General features: G+C 43.9%; 1 protein-coding gene and 1 non-coding gene across 7 annotated transcripts in view; one reads left to right on the top strand and one right to left on the bottom strand.

The window, feature by feature from the left end:
* The window catches only part of SHROOM4 (shroom family member 4), a 219,777-nt gene that overhangs the window by 145,502 nt on the left and 48,754 nt on the right, over positions 1-25,521 (top strand). For 5 of the 6 annotated variants that reach the window (XM_089904543.1, XM_089904541.1, XM_089904542.1 and 2 more), the window contains one exon: positions 23,835-23,969. In XM_089904543.1, coding sequence (XP_089760669.1) covers positions 23,835-23,969 — 135 coding nt within the window. Of the gene's footprint in view, positions 1-8,095; positions 11,694-23,834; positions 23,970-25,521 lie in introns of those variants that run through there. The other variant, XM_022563716.2, reaches the window with a different exon arrangement.
* Positions 4,493-4,596, bottom strand: LOC115804067 (U6 spliceosomal RNA). The gene has a single exon (XR_004024910.1). It is a non-coding gene; the product is annotated as a U6 spliceosomal RNA (small nuclear RNA).

Genomic DNA, 25,521 nt, shown 5'->3' on the forward strand with positions numbered 1-25,521 from the left:
CTTTCATGTGTTTGTTGGCAGTCTGTATATCTTCTCTGGAGAAATGTCTATTTAGGTCTTCTGCCCATTTTTGGATTGGGTTGTTTGTTTTTTGTTATTGAGGCATATGAGCTGCTTGTAAATTTTGGAAATTAATCCTTGAAGTGAGAAATATGGCAGACACTCTGGGCTCCTTCCTCTACCCCTCATATTTTGTCCAACTGGGAGCCAAGATTTATTGGTTCTACCTCCTAGACCATTCTCAGACAAGCCTCAAATCTGCCTTGCCACTCTATCCCTGAATCATAGATCACTTTGGACTATAACATTCATTTCCTAACTGGTACACCTGCTTCTTTTCTCCCTAAAAATGTTAGCAGATACATCTTTCCAAAATGCAAATCTGATTCTGCCATTGTCATGCTTACAATTTTTCACTGGCTCCCCAGTGCCTGTGGGAAAAGTCCAAACTCATTAGCATGGCAACCTGGGTCTTCTGCATTCTGGCCCAGCCTGCCTCTCTAGCCTTACCTCCCACCACCCCTCCTCATACACCTTACCTTCAGGACACTATTTTTTCCTCACATTTCCATGATTTTTACATACTACTTCTTCTATAGAAGTATGTTTTATCTTGGTAAATTCCTACCCTTCCTTCAAGACCAGACCTCAAGCATGACTTCCTTTATGTGGGTTTTTCTGGCCGCCGGCTATTAGACATTATGTATTCTGTACTAGGCAGGTTAGGATACCCTAAAGTCCCGTGGCCTCTCAGTTTCCCACAGGAAATGTCTCCACTATCAAAGCACTCCTGTCTGAATGCTGTGCATTCACATTCCTCATGGACTCCCAACATGGATGCAGCTGTTTCTGTTTCTCTAGCTCTCTCCCTAGCTAGTTCAGTCTTCTCCCCAGGTCTCCCATAGGCCCCAGAACTCTTCTTGGTCACCCAGGACATCTGGGAGACTTTTTCTTTTATTCTCAATTGTAGATTCATCATGCCCCCCTTCCCATCCTTCTATCTCTACCTGTAGGTGAGGCAGGTTAGAATAGTGGTTAAGAACATGGGCTTTGGAGCCAGGCTGCCTGTGTTTGAATACGATCCCTGTGACTTTGTAGTTCTGTGATCTTGGGCAAGTTACTCAACCTCTCCAAACCTCTGATTTTCCTCTCTGCACAATGGAGATGAGTAGCACCTGCTTCATAGGGTTGTTATGAGTATTAAATATTTTAATATTTGTAATACATAGTGAACACTATAAGTGCTTTTGATATAAAAATGCCTAAAGCATGGCGTGGAAGAATCGTTTCAAATTGGCATAGGAGGCAGGCCTTTTTCTCCTTTGGAGCTCTTTTCTACTAAAGATGGCTGGTTAGTATTAGGAACAAGTATACATGAGTCAGCAAGAATCCCCACCCCTTTTCAAGTCTCCTGTAATTCTGGCTTGTTTCCCTAAATGGATGACAGATTGAAGCTTCTTGAGGGCAAGGATCATAGTGTAGACTTTTTAAGACTCCTTGGCACCTGTTAAACACATGATAGACACATCTATTCCCATCAGCCTTACAATTAAATCCAAGTCCTTACAATGACCCACTTAACTGGCCCTTGGCTCCTTCCCCAACCTCGTTTCCTACGCTTCTTTGTCTTGTTCATTCTCCTCCAGCCACACTGGCTTTCATGGTTCTTGGACCATGGCAAGCTGATCCTACCTTGGGACCACTGCCCTGGCTGATGCCTCTGCCTAGAACATTCTTCCCTCAGATATTCACCTGGCTCCTTCCCTGACTTTAAGTCGCTGCTCAGATATCACCTCTTAATAGAGGCCTTCCCTGACCACACTCTAAAATAGAATCGGCCCTCACATAGCCCTGTCTGACAGTTTACCCCTTACCCTGCTTTCGCTGTCTTCATAGCACTTAGCACTACCTGTCATATTATATATTGAGTTGAGCCCCCTGAGGTCTGTCTAGTCTGTTTTATTCATTGGTTTGTCCCCAGCACCTTGAACAGTGCTTTCTTGGCTCTCAATAACTAATGAATGAAAGAATCAATGAATGAATAAATAAAGGAATGAATTCAATGCAAGTACCTGTGTAGAAGGGGAAATACAACAAATTCTGTTCACTCCTAGAATTTTGAAAATTTTATAATTTTCAGTCCATGATTCTGTCTTTCAGCTTTAGCATTTTCAAATTAAATCCATATCCATGTATGGGTTTTGTTTCAATTTTATAAACATCACCTTGACAAAAGTTAAAATCCAATATAAATCAAGTCCAATTTTACAAAAAAAATGCTGATTTGTTTGTTCTCCATCCCATGGGGAAGGAATGTCTATGATTGTGTGTGTGTGTGTGTGTGTGTGTGTGTGAGAGAGAGAGAGAGAGAGAGAGAGAGAGAGAGAGAGAGAACTAGAACAGTTACCTGCAGTGAGGAAATTGGGTAGGGAGTAGGTTGGGGAGGCGGGAGTAGGGAGTCCAGGTTCCCCAGAAGGAAAATAATTTTGCAAATTGCTATCTATTTTTTCTAAATTGTTGCTTCCAAATCCATTAGAAAACCAAACTGAAATCCAAAGAAATGAAAAGCTTGATGAACTAGAGGTTCGTAAACGTAAATACATCAGATCAGGGAATTTCTCAGCAGCTCATGCAGAGCATTGTGAAACCATGTGAAAGCTTTATGAACAGAAACTTCAGCAAGGGGGACAGATATATGGCAGCTGCTTGCCAGCTCATATCTCCACTCAACACGGGAAGTTGTGATGTGGGAACTGCCCTCTTGGTTCTGGGATGTGCCTCACCAGGAAGTAGAATGTTCCTGCCCCTGGAGCCCAAATTCTATTCAAGCAGCTGCCCTCTATTGTGTACATAGCCACTGGAAGTTGAAGGAAGGTTCCTAGGCTCCCTTGGAAGACAAGACCCCACATAAGTCAAACCAGCAGCAGCCAGTATTTTAAAGAAGCCATTTGAAAATCTGTTTTCAAATGTATGATAGCATTCTTTAGAGTGATGTGTCTCAAACTTGAGCGTGCATCAGAATCACTTGGTGTGCTTGTTAAAATTCAGATGGCTGGGCTCTACTCTCAGAGTTTCTGATTCAAAAGGTCTGGAGTGGGGCCCCAGAATTTCATTTCTTACAAATTTCCCAGGTGATGCTGATGCTGATCTATTCGACAGACTTTGAGAACTACTGTTTAGGGACAAAAACACAGGAATTTGGAAGCAAAGAACTTGGATTCAAGCCTTGTATGATTTACTTCACCTCTGAACTTGAGTTTTTTCTTTTCTAACATGGAGTTTATAAGGTTGTTGGAAGGATTAAATAGAATGGTGTCTATGAAAGTTCTTTGTGAACTGTAAATATTAGCAGTTAAATGGCTTCACAAATAGTACTTGCTGCCACCCCCCCCCCAGCAGATTTTCCTGTGCTTTGTCCCCTCTCCACACAACTTTGTCCCATCAAGTCCATCAGGCGCCTAGGAAAAACTGAAGCCAAGAAGGCCCTGAGTAGTAAAAAAATTTTTAACCCACTGGGCATGGCCATAATGCTGACCTTGACTTGACCTCCCTTTTCCTCTGACTGGCCTCTTCTCAACTTGCTCCTCGTTCTTCCAGCCCTGGCCACCTCTCACAGCAAAGAACAGCAACTAGTGCTGACATTGGGGTAAAAAACTGTCAGATGGAATTTTTTTTAATTAGTAGCATAAACAGAGGAATCTACTGCCAAGCAGGAAAGCATTTGTTGGGGAAACCATTTTACTAGGTTGGTGGGCTCTGAGCTGATTTCCCTGAGGGCAAAATCCAGATGCTTGAAAGAGTTAAGTGGAATCATAAGTATAATTGCAGATTTCTAACTTAGGAATGTGTCAGACAGTTGTATTAGACAGTTGCCAGGGTAAATGATATGTCTGTGTAGAAGGGTGTCCTTTTTCTTTGGAAACTTTTCTCATTCAAAACTAATACGTGTGTAGTGTAGAAAATTTTGGAATTTTCTAAAGGTATAAAGAATTAAAATGACCCTTAATTCTGCCACACAGAGATAAATACTTAGTGGTAAGATATTGGTACATTTTCATTCAGCCTTTTAATATGTGTATGCTTATACATGAATATATGTGTATGGATATATATTTTTTGAATTGGGCTGGTACTACATACAGGTTTGTATACTGTTTTTTCACTTTTGTAATGGCAGACTATTATTCCTTCCTGTAGATATACAGTACTTCACATAACTTCCTAAATGTTGAACAATTAGGATATTCCTAATTTTACATTATAAATAACCCTGCATTCGATGACACTTCATGTACATAAATCAATGTGTGCATCTCTAATTGCTCTCTTAGGATAGACTCCTTGGAATGGAAAGATTAGATTAAAGGTAGGAACATTTTTAAAAACAGATATAATTCACCTACCATAAAATTCATTACTTTTAAGTGTGATATTCAGTGATTTTTAGTATATTTACAAGGTTGTATGACCACCACCACTGTCTAATTCCAGAAAAAATAAGCAGTGCTTCACAAATTTGCATGTCATCCTTGTGCAGGAGCCATGCTGATATTCTCTGTATTGTTCCATTTTTAGTATATGTCAGCTAAAGCAAGCACTGTAGGAACATTTTTATGTCTCTTGATGACATATGGCAAGTTTCCCTCTAGTAAATGTATACCCAATCCATTCCCATTCAGCAATGTATAAGAATGCCTCTTTCCCTGCAACTTTGCTGACACTTAGTTAAAAAAATATATTGCCAATATCATTGAAAAAGGCATTTTATTGTTTTGTATTTTTGATTAGCTCTTCTTCCTCTGTAGCTGTTCTGTAGAGATATGTCATCCACCCTCTTTCCTTTGCATGCATTTACCGTGGGCAGTCACATCCACTGCGACAGCCTCGGCTGCCTCCTCTCTGTGGATAATGATCACATGTCCATACCCTGCCCTAACCTCTTTCTGGCACTGCAGCCCAGATGTCAAGCTGCTTGCTGGGCATGACTATCTACATTTTTTTTAAACATCTTTATTGGAGTATAATTGCTTTACAATGGTGTGTTAGTTTCTGCTCTATAACAAAGTGAACCAGCTATACACATACACACGTTCCCATATCTCTTCCCTCTTGCGTCTCCCTCCCTCCCATCCTCCCTATCCCACCCGTCTAGGTGGTCACAAAGCACCGAGCTGATCTCCCTGTGCTATGCGGCTGCTTCCCACTAGCTATCTATATTACGTATGATAGTGTATATATGTCCATGCCTCTCTCTCACTTTGTCACAGCTCACCCTTCCCCCTCCCCATATCCTCAAGTCCATTCTCTAGTAGGTCTGTGTCTTTATTCCCGTCTTACCCCTACGTTCTTCATGACCTTTTTTTTTTCTTAGATTCCATATATATGTGTTAGCATATTTGACAGCATATCAAACACGCTCATATCTAAAATCAAACTCATGACTCCTGAAGCCAGCTCTGGCTCTCAACTTCCCTATCTGGATTAGTGATACCACCATTCTCCTAGGTGTTTCATGGTCACCTTAACTCCTCTCTCTACTCCATATTTAATTAGTAGTCCAAGCTTCTTGATTCTGTCTTTTATGTCCTTCCTCACATCCTTCCCTTCTGCTCCACCCTCACTGTCACTGCTCTACTTCTACCTTTTATTATGTCTATTACACTAGCCTACTCACTTCACTATGCTTTCAGTATTTATCCATATAATTCATTCTACATGTAGCTATGAGAATAACCTTCCTAACATATGCTTTTACCATGTTGCTTTCCTATCCTGGAACCTCCAAAGCCTCTCTCTCGCCTATTGGTAAAGTAAATGCTTTATCCTGACACTTAAGGCCCACCGTGTTGTTGCATCATTCTAATTTTACTTCCTGTGTGCCTTACAGAAACTGTGTTCTTCCTTCAGCATATTCCTGCTTTATCCACTCTTGTTTTTGCAAAACCTGGCATGACCTCTTCCCCAGTCTCCTCCAGCTGAAATTGTCCTGAGTCTTCAAAATCAGAGGCTTTGTGAAGTCTTCCTTGATTCAATTAGCTGTACTTTCCCATTTTTTTCCTCATTGTCTGGTTTTAGACAGCAATTTTATAGTGTTTTCAACAAAAAATTAAGGAAGCTTGCTTAATAATGTTTTTATTACATGAGTGGCTTTAAATTTTTATTGAAATATAGTTGATTTACAATGTTGTGGTGTTAGTTTCAGGTGTACAGCAAAGTGATTTGGATATGTATGTGTGTGTTCTTTTTTTGGATTCTTTTCCATTATAGGTTATACAAGATATAGAATATAGTTCCCTGTACAGTAAATCCTTGTTGTTCTCCTTTTTTAAACTCTCATTTTGTTAGCATTTCCTTTATGACACGATATTCTGCCCTGTTTAGTTACTTAGCTATTTTTATTCACCCCCTACCACACTATAAATTTCTTGAGCACAGGAATTATATCTTCTTCATTTTGGCATGTTCCATAGTACCTCTCCAAGCACGTTAAATGTAGATAGGAGCTCCATAAATGCTTGAATAAAAGAATGTTAAAGACTGCCAACTTTTTTTTTTAAGAACTACTAATGACTCAGTTTCGGGAATAAATTCTGTGCTAAGGTACAGATGCCAGACAACCCAAATGTCATGGCTTATTCTTCTTTTTCCCTCACTATCCACAGCCAATCCATCAACAAATACTGTAAGCTCTACCTCTTCAAGGTACCTCTAATCAAACCTCTTTTCTCTACCCCTACTGCTTCCTCCCTAGAACAAATCACCATTATCTCTTACCTATAAGAGCCTTTTTAAACTGGTTCCCTGGCTTCTACTCTTGTCCTGCCTAAATCTATCAGCCAAGTGAGATTTTTATAAAACTTAGATCATGGTAGTCCTCTGTTTAACAACCTCCAGTAACTTACTTCCCACTACACTGAGAATAAAACACAAACTTCCTATCTTGGCCTTTGGAAACTCCATGATCTGGCCTTGGCACTTCCCCAACCTCATGTTCCTGTACTGTCTACCTTGCTCACTGTGCTCCAGCTCTGCTGAGCATCAGCCATTCCTCATTGTCATGTTTGCTCAAAGCAGAGTGAGTAGGTTCTCTTGGTTCTATTTAGGTCTTTACTGTTATTGGACGTTGTCTTTGGGCTTCATGCCTTTAGTAGTGGAGATGACTCAGGGAGTGGCCAGAAGCAATTCTAAAGGTTTTGAGACTTGACTTTAGGCAAAACTTTTGTGGAGTCCATCATTTTGCTGAAAATTGGTACTCCAATACTGAGTTTGAGCTGAAGGAGGTATTTGGCTGAAAGGGAAAAGAAAGGAAATCTTATATTATTCCTGTAACCTTCTTCCCAAGGGATGCTACAAATATTACTGATAGAAATTGGAGCTGGAGGACAAACATCCTCCACCTTCTTTATCACCCTGGGTGTTGATTTAGAAAATTGGTCATCACAGCAGAAGCTGACTCAACAGATGGGGTTCTGTGAACCTATTGTCATTTTCTCTATGTGCTCCTCTGAAGTCTCCCTCAGGCCTCTGGTGTTGCACCCTTAGCTTTTGTATATAAGGGAAGAGAGAAAAGCCCTCTTTGTTATTCAGATTCTTGACTTGCTCCCCTTGCTTCTAGAAGCTGTGAAATATGCACCATCCACCTCCTTGCCTTTGGGATCATTAACAAGAAATAGTCTATGATGGGTATTTGTTATCAGATATACATAGATAGAGTATGCTTCACAGCCCACTCTGAAAGAGAATTCCAAGTACTGTGTTTCTAAACTACTAAGCATTTTTCTAGCCCCTAATATTTGCAGAGCTCTCCCACATCATTCATATAGTTGCTTCGTGCCAACCTTCTTTGGAAAAAGAGGTGTCCCTGTGTTTTAAAGATTTCAATGTGAAAAAGTGGAGAAATGAAAGCAAAAGTTCAAGTGTAAAGGCCCTAACCAGATGAGGGTATTGCTCTTTACTTGGAAAGCCACAAGACACCCCTTGACATGCAGCACAGCATTTCAGGGAGTCTTTACTCCCACCCCAACATCCCTTTCCTTTCTTATTCACTACCCTGGGTTTTCTTTAAGCCATGAATGGATCCTGAGGTGGAGGCTGGAGAGGGGGATCCAGCAGGTTTACATGAAAGTACTTGACCTGGCTATTCCGAGAGGTGAGGGGAGGTAGTCCCTTCTATGTAAAGCACCTGTATCTCAGATGACCCAAATTATAGCTCCCCAACTGACAAGAAAGGCCTTGTCCTAAAAGTTCTCTTTTAAATTATACATACATATATACACCCACATACACATAGATATACACACAGATACACACATACATACCCATACGTGTATACAGACATATACATTCACACATTTACATACACATACATGTTCTCCCTTGGTTGGGTCTGTATAAGGAAGGTCTCCAGATCACCAGGTTTCAGGGTCCCCCAGGTAACAGTGTGAGGGTATGAGGAGGCCTTCAGGGCTCTATATCCCTCTACAGTGATCAAGCGACTTTTGCCTCCTTCTGTCAGATAAACAAGCCATGCATTGTTCTGTCCACCAGCTGTGTGCGGGCTTCCCTTCCTGCTGAGCGGGCCAGAATGAGCATGGATTCCTTCATGTGGGGCAGGTGGAATGCGCGGTTTTGGGGTGGGGGAGGCTGGAAGAGCCACAGAAAGTAAACGGAGCTAATCAAGGACACTCTTTTGTGCTTCTCCTTATCTAAACACTTTCAAAAAGTGAAAGAGCCTGCAGTAGGTTATGGGCCAGACCCCAGGCTAAGCATAACCCCAAGCAACAGGGGCCATATTTTTCTTCTTGCCCTGGGTTGGATCAGAGCCACGGTTCTCTTTCTGCTTGCCCTCTACCCTCCTCCCTCCAAGTAGTTATTGAGGGGTCTGCTGGGAGCCAGGCTCAGAGACTGGTAGTGCTGTCAGAAGGTATTGGGGTGACACCCCACTACAGCAGCCAGTGGTTGACTCCTTCTAGAATTGGTCCACCTCCCTCCCCTCACCTCTCACAACAGCCTTTATGAGGCCTGTTCTGGGAGCCAGCTTCTGACAGATCTGCCACTTCTGCCTGCATGTGCTCACCCTCTTTGCACCCATGCCAAGTTCTTATCCTCTGAGTGCTTGGAAAAGAAGCAGTCATCTTTTCCTTCCCCTGAACATAGGAGGTGATACTTGCTCATGTTGTCTGGAACTTAGCTCTGCTAAGTGAGAGGGTACTTCTTTTACCTCCACCCCATCTCCCAGCCTCCTTTCTAAATCCCAAACTGGCCAAACTGCTCACATTCCTCTCTAATCATCTTCTGCCCAAGGATTTCTTCAGTATATGCTATCTGTGCCCATCTGCCCATCATATCACCTCCTCTGGTGACTACCCAACTGTCATGCTCCACCCTGCCTCCCTGCCTGAGCCAGTCCCAAGAATGTGCTTGCACCTTTAATCAAAACTTCCTCAGCCCACCTGGCCACTGACAGGGCCAGACTGCTATCAAATTTGTTATTCTTTACTTTGTTAGGAAATGGGGGGTCAGGGAAGCATTTTTATGGACTGGGTTACTGAGTGGAGAGAGGAAGGCACTTGGCGACCAGATTAGGGAAGGCTGGGTACCCAGGCCTGAATAATGACATTAGAAGGGACTGTTTATTCTGATGCTGTTTCAGACCAGGGGTTATTCCCTAGTGTACTGCTAACACTAAAGGTATTATATTCCCTAGTGTATCGTCAGAATGTGGTTATCACATTGGCAGCATCACCATCACTCTAGAGCTTGTTAGAAAGTCAGAATCTGGAGCCCAGTCTAGAGCTACTGAATCAGAATCTGATTCAAGATGGACAGGTGATTAGTCTGGCCACTGAAGTTTAAGGAGTGCTACTCTAGAGAACTAGGCTTGGCATTTGAACATTCTCTTAAGTAGTCCTTTTGCTCTCCTCTTCATCTGGCTTGAAGACATTCTTTTTCTAGCCACTAACAATACCCTTCCCATTATTATTTGGGGTAGAGGATAATATTAATAGCGGATATCATTTATTGAATGCCTATCACGTGCCAGGCATGCACTACAGATGAGGAAATTGAGGCTCTGTGACACGCCTAAGGCCAAACAACTAATGGGTGGGAAAGCTGAGACTCCAAGCCAGATCCACATGCACATAAAATCCCCAAACTTCCCCCTTACAGTACTTCTAACTACCAAAGGAGGGCTTTGGCACCTGCGTTTTGTGGAACAGACAAAAGTCCACCCAAACCTCCCTAGGAGGTACAGAGGGAAGAGAGGGGAAGGTGCCTCCCGGCATGATTTTCCTAGAAAGTGAAGGCCCTGGCATCATTCTTGTCCTGAGGAAGCTCACATAAACCCTCTCAGGGGCCAGAAATGGCTGGAATTGGGACCAGAGGCCAAGGGAAACTGGAGTGGGGATCCAGGAATATTATGAAGGGAAAACCCTAACTCTAAATCCCCAACAGAAATCAAATTCTGATGCCTGAGCTTGGGCTTAGTGTGTGCAACATACTCCTGTGGGGCTGCTCTGGGTTCTGGCTGTTGCATAGGTCATTGAGGACATCATGTGGACCCCCAGGCTGGGGCCTGGGACTATTACATCAGAGCATGCCATAGTTGGACGGGTTGTTTGTGACAATGGACTTTAATGTTTTATTTTGCAGAGAGGAAACAGAAGCCCATAGAGGGGGAGTAAATTGCCAGAGGTCAGAGCAAAATCATGGCAGAGGCAGGGATGCTTACTCCAAGCAGCACTATTCTGGAGTTGGAGTCTCTGGTGTGAAATGCAGTTTCCTTTGGGTCTGCTCAGGTGCCTGTAGGACGTGCAGACCCTGAAAATACAGCCCAGAATGGTTTGTGAATCTTTCTGTCTCAGCAGGACATTCATCTTGGGAGATCTCTAGGTTACTTGCCCCTATCTATGTAAAATCAGCTGTAGTGCTACTTGCTTTTCTGGACCTGGAGGCTGCTGGGCCTGGCTGATCTGGGCTTTCCTTTTCTGGGGCCCAGAGGACCTGCGGAGATGGCTGGGTGGGGTCAACCCAGTCCAGGAAGCACAGGAATTCTTTTAAGTGTATGTGTCTGGGGTATTTTTCTCCCTCACTTACGTGTATTTTTAAAAATTCTTTTTAGACACCCGCTTTATCTTTCCCAAACATCATTTCCTTGCTCCTTTCCTGAGTTCTAGCAGTGGCTGGGGGCCCAGCTTCCTTATTGGCCTCTGAGCTGTGGAAGAGGGCGGGCCAGGGCTCAGAGGAGGCTGGAGTAGGGAACAGGGGGGCTGTTTATGCTGCTGGAACTGCCTTTCATCCTTCCCTTTGCCACCAGGGTGCTGGCTGGTTTCTGGAGCAGCGTCTTCACTCCTATCCAGCTCTTGACACTGGCTTTCATTCCCTAAGGCTGTGGCCTCCTCTAGGCCCAACCAGGCTGATGGCCATACCTTGCCTTCAGTGCTACTCCTTTCTGTTCTTGGAACTGGAACCTGGCTGTGCTTGAGCCCCTTGAATCACACTCAGGGGCTTGGGCTGATGGCCCCTCTTGTCAAGAGGACTTAAAGGAAGGCAGATGGGTTTCTGCTAAAGGAGGATCCAGCCTGCAGAAAGAAGCCCAAGGGGCTGGCTGGAGGGGTTATTGAGGAGCATCTGAGCTGGCTGGATAACCAGCTCTCTCCTAAGCCATCTCCCCATCCTGGGCAACTTCTATGGTAGGTACTACTGGTAGCCATGGCCATCATGGCTGCTGCTCCCTCTTCCCCCTTTGGCTTTCTTTCTTCAATATCCCGTTTTGCTTCCTAAGAAAGGAATTTGTGGGTAATGAATGATAGGGTGTGTGTTTAATGATAGTGCCTTAGGAGAAAGGGGTTGTTGCCTCCACAGCTAGGCCTGGAGCTACATGGTTGGTGGTTGGCATTTTCTTACCTCTGTGCTTATTTCTCCTCATCCTCTTTCCCCACTGCCTAAGGAGGGGATGGTTTCAACTTTAGGACTACTGAGACTTCCCTTTTCTGACTGCTTCTTGAAGGAATGGCTAGGAGAAGCCTTAGGTGTATAAGCTTTTTGAGATAGATCCCTCTTTGGGGAGGCGGGGTCGTGTGGTATCCTAAAAAGGGTTGGAGGACCTGAGCCTCATTCTCAACTGCTGGTTACTAGCTGTGTGTTCTTGGCAAAGCAGTTCAGCTCTCTGTGTCTCTGTTTCTACATCTGTAAAGGGGTCATAATAATAGCGCTTACTGATAAGGCTGGAGTGAGGATTGAATCAGCTAATGCATGCAAAGTGCGCAGTGCCAGATACATCTTAAGTATCCAATAAGTGGTCCCTGTTGTTATTTTTTTTTAAGTTAATAGTGTTATGTTTTTTTAAGTTAATAGTACGTCAGACACTATGCTGAGTGATTTCACACATGGGACTGCATTTAATCCAGACGTTAACTCATGAGTAAGGGATGGTGATCGTCTCCATTTTACAGATAAAGAATCTACAACAGAGAAGTGACTTGCCCCAGGTCACACTGCTAGGATTGGAATGTGAGTGTGGACTGACTCCAAGTCTAGGCCTCTTCAGGAAGAATAATAGGCCAAGTATTAGACCCTATAGATAGTTTCCTCTCCTTTCCTAATCTAGGGCTAGAAGGCTCCAGCTCTGGCTACAGTTCCTGCACTGGGATTTTCCTCCCTGCAGCTTGTGCTTTTCTCCCAGTGGTCCCAAAGCCCCCACTGCCTTGCTTCTGTCTCCTTTAGGGTTGTTTCCCACTCCTGGAGAAACCCTAGAGAGAGTAGGAGCCTTTGTAAGCTATCTTTCAAAGTGTGGCAAGGGAGTGATGCTAGCGGAACCTTGACAGTGGATGGACAAATCTGGATGGAAGTACTCTTAAACCATCGAGAAGGAAAAGTCTGAGCTGACAACCCTTACTATAGCACCTACTACATATTGACCACTTGTTATGCATCAGTATGTGTCCCAGATGCTTTGAGAATATTCTCTCTCATCCCCACAATAACCTAGCCAGGTAAGGATTATTGTTTTGGTTTGGTTTGGGTTTTTTTGGATAAGAAAACTGACTAAAGCTCAGATAGGTTAAGTGACTTACACAGAATCACACATCCAAAATGGTAGTTAGGCTATGAACCTAGTAGATCTGTCTCACTTGTTTTTGCCTCGTTGCCTGCTGGCTTGGTATAGTTGGTAGGATGAGACTAATGTACATGAAATGATGATGAGCAATATCAAACATTATATTATGATGGGCTAAATTGTGGGGACTAGATTACTAAGGACAAGCTCCCTGGAGTAGACATTACTCGAGCAGTACCTTGAATAACAGGTGGGATTTAGAGTAACAAAGTGAGAGAGGGCATTCCAGGCAGAGGGAACATTCACAGTAGCAACTGAAACCCCATTCTAGGCAGTTGACATTCATGGTCTCATTTGATTTTTTTTACAACTCCATTAACTAGGTACTGTTATCCCCACTTTACAGTCATGGAAGCTAGAGCTCTGAGAAGTGAAAGCACCTGTCTAAAGCAACAGAGCTTTTAAGTGGTGGATTCCAGCCAAGGTCCAATTCCAGAGCCTGTGCTAGATTCTACTAGAAAACCAAAAGCAGAGGCACAAAGCTGGTTGCAGGGTATGATCGGAAAAGAGACATGAGAGGTTGGGCTGGGTGGGTAAAGATAGCTTATAAAGGGCTTTGAAAGTCTGATCCAGTTTACAGTTGCTGCAGGAAAGGTTAAGAAATAGGGAGCTAGTGAAGATTCTTGAATAGGAAAGTGCCACAATCCAGTTGTTGTCTGACATGATATGATCTAAAAGCAGTGACTGGAGGTGGAACAAGGTGACACTGGCTGGCGGAATAACACAGCATTTTGGGTTTTTTTGGACCTTTGCTCTTTATTTTTTATTTTTTTCTTTACATCTTTATTGGAGTATAATTGCTTTACAATGGTGTGCTAGTTTCTGCTTTATAACAAAGTGAATCAGTTATACATCTACATATGTTCCCATCTCTCTTCCCTTGTACGTCTCCCTCCCTCCCACCCTCCCTATCCCAACCCTCTAGGTGGTCACAAAGCACCGAGCTGATCTCCCTGTGCTATGCGGCTGCTTCCCACTAGCTATCTATTTTACGTTTGGTAGTGTATATATGTCCATGCCACTCTCTCGCTTTGTCACAGCTTACCCTTCCCCCTCCCCATATCCTCAAGTCCATTATCTAGTAGGTCTGTGTCTTTATTCATGTCTTACCCCTAGGTTCTTCATGACATTGTTTTTTTTTCTTAAATTCCATGTATATGTGTTAGCATACGGTATTTGTCTTTCTCTTTCTGCCTTCACTCTGTATGACAGACTCTAGGTCCATCCACCTCATTACAAATAGCTCACTTTCATTTCTTTTTATGGCTGAGTAATATTCCATTGTATATATGTGCCACATCTTCTTTATCCATTCATCCGATGATGGACAATTAGGTTGTTTCCATCTCCTGGCTATTGTAAATAGAGCTGCAATGAACATTTTGGTACATGACCCTTTATGAATTATGGTTTTCTCAGGGTATATGCCCAGTAGTGGGATTGCTGGGTCATATGGTAGTTCTATTTGTAGTTTTTTAAGGAACCTCCATACTGTTCTCCATAGTGGCTGTACCAATTCACATTCCCACCAGCAGTGCAAGAGTGTTCCCTTTTCTCCACACCCTCTCCAGCATTTATTGTTTCTAGATTTTATGATGATGGCCATTCTGACTGGTGTGAGATGATATCTCATTGTAGCTTTGATTTGCATTTCTCTAATGATTAATGATGTTGAGCATTCTTTCATGTGTTTGTTGGCAGTCTGTATATCTTCTTTGGAGAAATGTCTATTTAGGGCTTCTGCCCATTTTGGGATTGGGTTGTTGTTTTACTGTTATTGAGCTGAATGGGCTACTTGTAAATTTTGGAGATTAATCCTTTGTCAGTTGCTTCATTTGCAAATATTTTCTCCCATTCTGAGGGTTGTCTTTTGGTCTTGTTTATGGTTTCCTTTGCTGTGCAAAAGCTTTGAAGTTTCATTAGGTCCCATTTGTTTATTTTTGTTTTTATTTCCATTTCTCTAGGAGGTGGGTCAAAAAGGATCTTGCTGTGATTTATGTCATAGAGTGTTCTGCCTATGTTTTCCTCTTAGAGTTTGATAGATTCTGGCCTTACACTTAGGTATTTAATCCATTTTGAGCTTATTTTTTGCGTATGGTGTTAGGGAGTGATCTAATCTCATACTTTTACATGTACCTGTCCTGTTTTCCCAGCACCACTTAATGAAGAGGCTGTCCTATCTCCACTGTACATTCCTGCCTCCTTTATCAAAGATAAGGTGACCATATGTCCATGGGTTTATCTCTGGGCTTTCTATCCTGTTCCATTGATCTATATTTCTGTTTTTGTGCCAGTACCATACTGTCTTGATTACTGTAGCTTTGTAGTATAGTCCGAAGTCAGGGAGCCTGATTCGTCCAGCTCTGTTTTTCGTTCTCAAGATTGCTTTGGCTATTCGGGGTCTTTTGTGTTTCCATACAAATTGTGAAATTTTTTGTTCTAGTTCTGTGAAAAATGCCAGTGGTAGTTTGATAGGGATTGTATTGAATCTGTAGATTGCTTTGGATAGTACAGTCATTTTCACAATGTTGATTCTTGCAATCCAAGAACATGGTATATCTCTCCATCTATTTGTATCATCTTTAATTTTTTCATCAGTGTCTTATAATTTTCTGCATACAGGTCTTTTGTCTCCTTAGGTAGGTTTATTCCTAGATATTTTATTCTTTCTGTGGCAGTGGTAAATGGGAGTGTTTTCTTGATTTCACTTTCAGATTTTTCATCACTAGTGTATAGGAATGCCAGAGATTTCTGTGCATTAATTTTGTATCCTGCTACTTTACCAAATTCATTGATTAGCTCTAGTAGTTTTCTGGTAGCATCTTTAGGATTCTCTATGTATAGTATCATGTCATTTGCAAACAGTGACTTACTTCTTCTTTTCCAATTTGGATTCCTTTTGTTTCCTTTTCTTCTCTGATTGCTGTGGCTAAAACTTCCAAAACTATGTTGAATAAGAGTGGAGAGAGTGGGCAGCCTTGTCTTGTTCCTGACCTTAGTGAAAATGCTTTCAGTTTTTCACCATTGGGGACGATGTTGGCTGTGGGTTTGTCATATATGGCCTTAATTATGTTGAGGAAACTTCCCTCTATGCCTACTCTCTGCAGGGTTTTTATCATAAATGGGTGTTGAATTTTGTCGAAAGCTTTCTCTGCATCTATTGAGATGATCATATGGTTTTTCTCCTTCAATTTGTTAATATGGTGTATCACGTTGATTGATTTGTGTATATTGAAGAATCCTTGCATTCCTGGAATAAATCCCACTTGATCATGGTGTAGGATCCTTTTAATGTGCTGCTGGATTCTGTTTGCTAGTATTTTGTTAAGGATTTTTGCATCTATGTTCATCAGTGATATTGGCTTGTAGTTTTCTTTCTTTGTGACATCTTTGTCTGGTTTTGGTATCACGGTGATCGTGGCCTCGTAGAATGAGTTTGGTAGTGTTCCTCCCTCTGCTATATTTTGGAAGAGTTTGAGAAGGATAGGTGTTAGCTCTTCTCTAAATGTTTGATAGAATTCACCTGTGAAGCCATCTGGTCCTGGGCTTTTGTTTGTTGGAAGATTTTTTTTTTTTTTTTTTTGTGGTACGCGGGCCTCTCACTGTTATGGCCTCTCCCGTCATGGAGCACAGGCTCCGGACACGCAGGCTCAGTGGCCATGGCTCACGGGCCCAGCCGCTCCACGGCATGTGGGATCTTCCCGGACCGGGGCACGATCCCACGTCACCTGCATCGGCAGGCGGACTCTCAACCACTGCGCCACCAGGGAAGCCCTGTTGGAAGATTTTTAATCACAGTTTCAATTTCAGTGCTTGTGATTGGTCTGTTCATGTTTTCTATTTCTTCCTGATTCAGTCTTGGCAGGTTGTGCATTTCTAAGAATTTGTCCATTTCTTCCAGGTTGTCCATTTTATTGGCATAGAGTTGCTTGTAGTAATCTCTCCTGATCCTTTGTATTTCTGCAGTGTCAGTTGTTACTTCTCCTCTTCCATTTCTAATTCTATTGACTTGAGTCTTCTCCCTTTTTTTCTTGATGAGTCTGGCTAATGGTTTATCAATTTTGTTTACCTTCTCAAAGAACCAGCTTTTAGTTTTATTGATCTTTGCTATCATTTCCTTCATTTCTTTTTCATATATTTCTGATCTGATGTTTATGATTTCTTTCCTAGTGCTAACTTTGGGTTTTATTTGTTCTTCTTTCTCTAATTGCTTTAGGTGCAAGGTTATGTTGTTTATTCGAGGTGTTTCCTGTTTCTTAAGGTAGGATTGTATTGCTATAAACTTCCCTCTTAGAACTGCTATTGCTGCATCCCATAGCTTTTAGGTGTCGTGTCTCCATTGTTATGTGTTTCTAGGTATTTTTTGATTTCTTCTTTGATTTCTTCAGTGATCACTTCGTTATTAAGTAGGGTATTGTTTAGCCTCCATGTGTTTGTATTTGTTACAGACCTTTTCCTGTAATTGATACCTAGTCTCATAGCGTTGTGGTCGGAAAAGATACTTGATACAATTTCAATTTTCTGAAATTTACCAAGGCTTGATTTGTGACCCAAGATATGATCTATCCTGGAGAATGTTCAATGAGCAGTTCAGAAAAATGTGCATTCTGTTGTTTCTGGATGGAATGTCCTATATTATCAATTAAGTCCATCTTGTTTAATATATCATTTAAAGCTTCTGTTTCCTTATTTTCTTTCATTTTGGATGATCTGTCCATTGGTGAAAGTGGTGTGTCAAAGTCCCCTACTATGAATATGTTACTGTCGATATCCCCTTTTATGGCTATTAGTATTTGCCTTATGTATTGAGGTGCTCCTATGTTGGATGCATAAATATTTACAATTGTTATATCTTCTTCTTGGATCGATCCCTTGATCGTTATGTAGTGTCCTTCTTTGCCTCTTCTAAAAGTCTTTATTTTAAAGTCTATTTTGTCTGATATGAGAATTGCTACCCCAGTTTTCTTTTGGTTTCTATTTGCATGGAATATCTTTTTCCATCACTTCACTTTCAGTCTGTATGTGTATCTAGGTCTGAAGTGGGTCTCTTGTAGACAGCATATATATGAGTCTTGTTTTTGTACCTATTCAGCCAGTCTGTGTCTTTTGGTGGTAGCATTTAATCCATTTACATTTAAGGTAATTGTCGATATGTATGTTCCTATTCCCATTTTCTTAATTGTTTTGGGTTTGTTATTGTAGGTCTTTTCCTTCTCTTGTGTTTCTTGCCTAGAGAAAGTCCTTTAGCATTTGTTGTAAAGCTGGTTTGGTTGTGCTGAACTCTCTCAGCTTTTGCTTGTCTGTAAAGGTTTTAATTTCTCCATCAAATCTGAATGAGATCCTTGCTGGGTAGAGTAATCTTGGTTGTAGGTTGTTCTCCTTCATCACTTTAAATATGTCCTGCCAGTCCCTTCTGGCTTGCAGAGTTTCTGCTGAAAGATCAGCTGTTAGCCTTATGTGGATTCCCTTGGTTGTTATTTGTTGTTTTCCCCTTGCTGCTTTTAAAATGTTTTCTTTGTATTTAATTTTTGACAGTTTGATTACTATGTGTCTTGCCATGTTTCTCCTTGGTTTTATCCTGTATGGGACTCTCTGTGCTTCCTGGGCTTGATTTACTATTTCCTTTCCCATATTAGGGAAGTTTTCAACTATAATCTCTTCAAATATTTTCTCAGTCCCTTTCTTTTTCTCTTCTTCTTCTGGAACCCCTATAGTTCGAATGTTGGTGCAGTTAATGTTGTCCCAGAGGTCTCTGAGACTGTCCTCAGTTCTTTTCATTCTTTTTTCTTTATTCTGCTCTGCAGTAGTTATTTCCACTATTTTGTCTTCCAGGTCACTTATCCGTTCTTCTGCCTCAGTTATTCTGCTATTGATCCTATCTAGAGTATTTTTCATTTCATTTATTGTGTTGTTCATCGTTGCTTGTTTCCTCTTTAGTTCTTCTAGGTCCTTGTTAAATGTTTCTTGTATTTTCTCTATTCTATTTCCAAGATTTTGGATCATCTTTACTATCATTATTCTGAATTCTTTTTCAGGTAGATTGCCTATTTCCTCTTCATTTGTTAGGTCTGGTGGGTTTTTATCTTGCTCCTTCATCTGCTGTGTGTTTTTCTGTCTTCTCATTTTGCTTATCTTACTGTGTTTGGGGTCTCGTTTTTTCAGGCTGCAGGTTCGTAGTTCCCGTTGTTTTTGGTGTCTGTCTCCAGTGGCTAAAGTTGTTTCAGTGGGTTGTGTAGGCTTCCTGGTGGAGGGGACTAGTGCCTGTGTTCTGGTGGATGGAGCTGGATCTTGTCTTTCTGATGGGCAAGTCCACGTCTCTTGGGGTGTTTTGGGGTGTCTGTTTACATATTATGATTTTAGGCAGCCTCTCTGCTAATGGGTGGGGTTGTGTTCCTGTCTTGCTAGTTGTTTGGCATATGGTGTCCAGCACTGTAGCTTGCTGGTCTTTGAGTGAAGCTGGGTGCTGGTGTTGAGATGGAGATCTCTGGGAGATTTTCGCCATTGATATTATGTGGAGCTGGGAGGTCTCTTGTGGACCTGTGTCCTGAAGTTGGCTCTCCCACCTGAGAGGCACAACACTGACTCTTGGCTGCAACACCAAGAGCCTTTCATCCACACGTCTCAGAATAAAAGGGAGAAAAAGAAGAAAGAAAGAAAAAGAAAGAAAGAAAGGAAGGAAGGAAGGAAGGAAGGAAGGAAGGAAGGAAGGGGAAAGAAGGAAAGAAAGGAAGGGAGGAAGGAGGGAAGGAAGGAAGAACGAAAGAAAAGAAAGAAAGAAAGGACAAAATAAAGATAAAATAAAATAATTAAAATTAAAAATAATTATTAAGAAAAAAAAATTTTTTAAGAAAAAAAAAAGACAGATAGAACCCTAGGACAAATGGTGACAGCAAAGCTATACAGACAAAATCTCACACAGAAGCATACACATACACACTCACAAAAAGAGGAAAAGGGGAAAAAAATAGTAAATCTTGCTCTCAAAGTCCACCTCCTCAATTTGGGATGATTTGTTGTCTCTTCAGGTATTCCACAGATGCACGGTACATCAAGTTGATTGTGGAGCTTTAATCCACTGCTTCTGAGGCTGCTGGGAGAGATTTCCCTTTCTCTTCTTTGTTCGCCCAGGTCCTGGGGCTCAGCTTTGGATTTGGCCCCGCCTCTGCGTGTAGGTCGCCAGAGGGCGTCTGTTCTTCCCTCAGACAGGAAGGGGTTAAAGGAGCAACTGCTTCCAAGAATCTGGCTCCCTCAGGCTTCGGGGAGGGCGGGGCACGGGGGCGGGGCGAGCCTGCGGTGGCGGAAGTAGCTGGCGGGCCGTTACACCAGCCTGAGGCGCGCTGTGTGCGGCGGCAGAGGCCGGCGGGCCGTTACACCAGCCTGAGGCGCGCTGTGTGCGGCGGCAGAGGCCGACGGGCCGTTACACCAGCCTGAGGCGCGCTGTGTGCGGCGGCAGAGGCCGGAGGGCCGTTACACCAGCCTGAGGCGCGCTGTGTGCGGCGGCAGAGGCCGGCGGGCCGTTACACCAGACTGAGGTGCGCTGTTTGTTCTCCCGGGGAAGTTGTCCCTGGATCCCAGGACCCTGGCAGTGGCGGGCTGCACAGGCTCCCCGGAAGGGAGGTGTGGATAGTGACCTGTGCTCACACACAGGCTTCTTGGTGGCGGCAGCAGCAGCCTTAGCGTCTCATGCCCGTCTCTGGGGTCTGCGCTGTTAGCCGCGGCTCCCGCCGGTCTCCTGAGCTCCTTTAAGCAGCACTCTTAATCCCCTCTCCTCACGCACCAGGAAACAAAGAGGGAAGAAAAAGTCTCTTGCCTCTTCGGCAGGTCCAGACTTTTCCCCAGACTCCCTCCCGGCTAGCCGTGGTGCACTAACCCCCTGCAGGCTACGTTCACGCCGCCAACCCCAGTCCTCTCCCTGGGATCCGACCAAAGCCGAGCCTCAGCTCGCAGCCCCGCCCACCCCGGCGGGTGAGCGGACAAGCCTCTCGGGCTGATGAGTGGTGGTCGGCCCTGATCCTCTGTGCGGGAATCTCCCCGCTTTGCCCTCCGCACCCCTGTTGCTGTGCTCTCCTCCGCGGCTCCGAAGCTTTCCCCCTCCGCCTCCCGCAGTCTCCACCCGCGAAGGGACTCCTAGTGTGTGGAAACTTTTCCTCCTTCACAGCTCCCTCCCACTGGTGCAGGTCCCGTCCCTATTCTTTTGTCTGTTTTTTCTTTTGCCCTACCCAGGTACGTGGGGAGTTTCTTGCCTTTTGGGAGGTCTGAGGTCTTCTGCCAGCCTTCAGTAGGTGTTCTGTAGGAGTTGTTCCACATGTAGATGTATTTCTGGTGTCTCTGTAGGGAGGAAGTTGATCTCCGCATCTTACTCTTCCGCCATCTCCCCACAGTCTCCAGCACAGCATTTTGGACATAAAGTGTTAAAGGCTAGAACAGGAACTGTGGGTGGCGTGCTCTGTGGAGGAACAAAATGATTATGTGGAATAACCTCAATGAAAATAGTGGTGGGGAGCTGGGGGAGAGACAGAAAGAGGAAAAGCCAAAGAAATACTGTAAAAGAAGGCTCAGTAGAATTTAGCTAGAGACTGGATGGTTGGTGCACTCAACTTCAGGAATGCTGGATGTGGAAGAAGGGCCCAAAATAAGAGAGGTGCCGTGCTCTCCACTGTATCCCCGTGCCTAGAAATGTTGTACATGGTAGATACACATGGTACCTAGCACATACTAGTACATAGTACTTCTGTGAGATGCTTTATAAATCGTTGTTAATGGATGACTTCTGGGTAACAGCCACTGGAGAGATTTCTAGCATCATGGTTTTGTGTGTGAAACTCTGGAGCAAGTGCCTCCCCACAAGGTCTTCTAGTGCCTTGAGCCTCCCTGCTGGGCACTCTGAATCCATAATAGAACAGTGTGGTTAAATGTGGGAGCCTCACCTCCTTTCCTTCCCATAAGTTTTAGCCACTGCTACTGACCTGTGGCTCTGGTTCCTGCCCTTTGGTAGGCAGCTTCCCCTGCCCTTCCTCTTACACCTCCTTCTCTGTGTCTGGCCTGTTACTGCTCAACACATGTTTTCCTCAGCAAGGTCATTCTCCTCAGGACTACCTTTTTAGGCCTTAGCCCTCTAGAGCTCAGCACAGCTGGGATATTCTGTGTTTCCGCTGGGGTGAGGGGCATTCCCAGCTACGATGGAATCAGCTTGAGTCTGTCTACTACTGCTCCTGGGAGGTAGAGAGCTGATTTATCCCCCTCTATAACAAGAGTGTTGAAAACATGGGTCCTTATCTTAGTCAGCTCTGCTCCCTCAGTGTGTCTAGTATGGAATCTGCCACGGTAAATGAATGAATAAATTAGTAAATAAGCTATCATCTATTTATCTCTCCACCATCTCCTTTATTTATCATGTTTCTCTTACTCTGTCATTATTTTGCCTGTCATTATTTTGTTCTCTATCACCCATTTCTCTCTGTGTAGTTCCTTATAGTCTTTCTCAGACTTTTTTTCCTTTCTGTCATTTATTTTTCTCTGTACCGTCTCTCCCTCTTATCTCTGTCATCTGCCTGGTCCTTCTGACATCTATCTTTCTTTCCTTGTTTCCTCTCCCCTCCCCTCCTCTCCTCTCCCCCCCTCCCTTTCCCTCCCTCTCTCTCTCTCTCCTTCCCCCTTCCCTCCTCCCTTTCCCCTCTCTCTTATTCTCCCCCTTCCCCTCAATCTCTCTCATACCAATCATCTCTTTGTCTTCTGGCACTACCCATGCCCCATACATGCTCTTCCCCATCCCATTCTTCCCCACTTGCAAGAGTGACATCTATTCATGTGAAATATACCAGAGCACAGGGATGGGTCCTGTAGAAGCCAGTGAGTGCAAGAGTTGTGGCTGCAGCCTCCAGCACCAGACAGACACTGTGGTTGTATCCAGAGCCTTGGCCTCAGACCCATTTCCCTTTATTCACCCCTGTCCTGCTGAACAGCCAGTCTCCCCTGTCAGCCTAGCACACCATCCACCATCTCGTTCTATTCTCCCTGGCAGGAGTTGGGGCTCCTTGCCACCCTTTTGCCTACAAACTTGGGGATCTCACCTCTGTGCCCATCTTATCCTTCACTCTGTGAATGTCTTTACCATGCTTTATTTGAATTAGGTCTTTCTCTCTCACTAATCTGTAAGTTCTCAAGGGCTAAGCCATATTTGATTGATCTCTGTATCCCCAGAGGTATGTACAGATGGTACACAAGACACATACAACAAATGCTTATCAAATGAATAAGCCAAAAATTGGCAGCCAATTGGTGTTGACTTGCTCAAACTTCTCAGTCATTTACCTATCCCTTTCTTAGAGAAAAATGGGAAGATTGGCCAGAATGATTTTTTTCTCAGAGAAAACTTAGGGTGGGCACACTGTTCATTGGGAAGCAGCACTCACTTATTCCACAAATATTTATTGAGCATCTACTATGCGTCCGGCACTGCTGTACACGCTTGGGATACACCCATGAGCAAAAGAGCCCTGTGACGCTAACATTCTGTATCTCCAGGCATTGTCCTTGGGGTGAAGGAGATTTGAGTACTGAGAGCTGAGGGGGTGGCCACTAAGATTCCTACATCAGCTCCTTGCAAGATGTTCTACTTCATTTAAGGGAAAGAGGGGGTGGGGGCGGAAGCTGCCTGGGAAGTGATTTCAGCTCTGGTTCCCTAAGTTGACTTCCTGTCCCTTTCTTACTGTAGGAGGAACGCCCCCGTCAGTAGGCCACATTCATGGCATGTGGCCAAGCTGCTGGAGGGATGCCCTGAAGCAGCCACCAATATGCACTTCCCTTCTGAAGCCTTCAGCTTGTCCTGGCATTCCGGCTGCAACACGAGGTAAGTCTAGAACCCTCCCCTCAAGATAGGGTAGAGGCTAGATCACCCAGCCACTTCCTCTCCTCTGCTCTCATCCCCGTTGGAGGCTGTAGAGCCCAGAGTACTATCCTGGAAAATGGGGTGGGTTTCCAGTGTGCCTGGCTTCTGGTCCTCGTCTACTGAGAACTGTCTGTGACTTTGGGACAGTCCCTTTCCTTTTAAAAAATGTTTCCTTGAAATACTGACCTCACTCAACTTGCAAAACACCACTTTCTCCTCCTTTTCTCCTTATTTCCTTTGCAGTCTCTTTCCCTGGCTCCTCTGCATCGTCCTGGTCTCTGATATCGGTGGCCCTGGGGCTGGGTTCTGGTCCTCTTCTCTAACTACAGTGACTCATGGTGACCTCATCCATTGTTCCTCTCATCCCAGCTCTGTCACAGAACCAAAGCTTTCAGAATGGGAACCTCCCTGAATAACAGGGTCACCTGCAATGAGGATCTCTCAATTTAGGGTGCTTGGGATGGTCTGTGGTTGAAAGAGCTGCCCAGCAGACTCAGAGAACTTTCTCAGCAAGCCCAGAGCCAGCAAAGCTGCTGGCCTCAGATGCCTTTTCCCTTCCACAACAAGATCTTCCCTCTGAGAAGGGATTTCTGTTGAGGAGGCTCAGGGAAGCTAAGGGTTAAGTTTGCCCTGACTCGGTGTCTTTATTTGGCATCCGAAGTCAGGGGCTCAGGGAAGAGGCAGAGGCAGTTTTGTTCTGGGAGAACACACAGAAATACATTCTGAGCTTGGCTCCTGTTTGAGTGGGGGTGTGGCTGTTTTCAGCAGGAAGGGTGGTGGGTTGGGTAGCAGATCTCCTTGCCAAGGAGTAATTGATGGATTCCTAGCCCAGAGGTCAAGTAAGTGGAGTGGCTAATGGGCAAGGCAGGGAGCAAGAATTAGGGAAGGCTGACCTGGGGGATCTTGTGGGCTCCCGCCACTGCTCAGCTCTGGTGTTTGGAACTGTGGCCTTTCTGAGGGCAGCCTGCAACCTCCTGGGTTTCTAGCCACAGGGTGTTACTGGCATGACTTGGCTCATTTTGGCTTTGTGTGTGGGAAATGGTACTTAAAATTCAAGGTTGTGTCTGATCCTAGTCCCTTCTTTGTTCTCCCTGGTTTGGCTTTGCCATGGGGGACGAGGGCGGCCTGGGTGGGCAGGGACCACTATAGTATCAAAAGTCGTAGTAGAGAGGATGCTGATAACAATAGCCATGAAAACAACAATCAAGAGAGCAGCAGCTCCAAGTATTGAACCTTCGCTAGGTGCCCAGGCTGCGACAAGAGCTTCACTTTTATCTGGTTTCACCCACAAAGCAACCCTCTGATACAGATATTACTATTATTTACATTTAACAGACAGTGTAGCAGAAGACCTAGGACATTAGACTCGTAGAGGCCTGGGTTCAAATTCCAGGTCTGCTTCTTTAGCTGCTGTGTGAGCTTGTCAGTTTACTTTCCCTCTCTCAGCTTCAGTTTTCTCATTTGTCAAGTGGAGATAATAATCTCTCCCCTTCAATTTGAAATGAGACATTGT

This window comes from Delphinapterus leucas, chromosome X, assembly GCF_059928025.1.
Source record: "Delphinapterus leucas isolate spDelLeu-1000000601 "Yukka" chromosome X, BTC_Dleu_Yukka2, whole genome shotgun sequence".
Classification (NCBI taxonomy): Eukaryota; Metazoa; Chordata; class Mammalia; order Artiodactyla; family Monodontidae; genus Delphinapterus; species Delphinapterus leucas.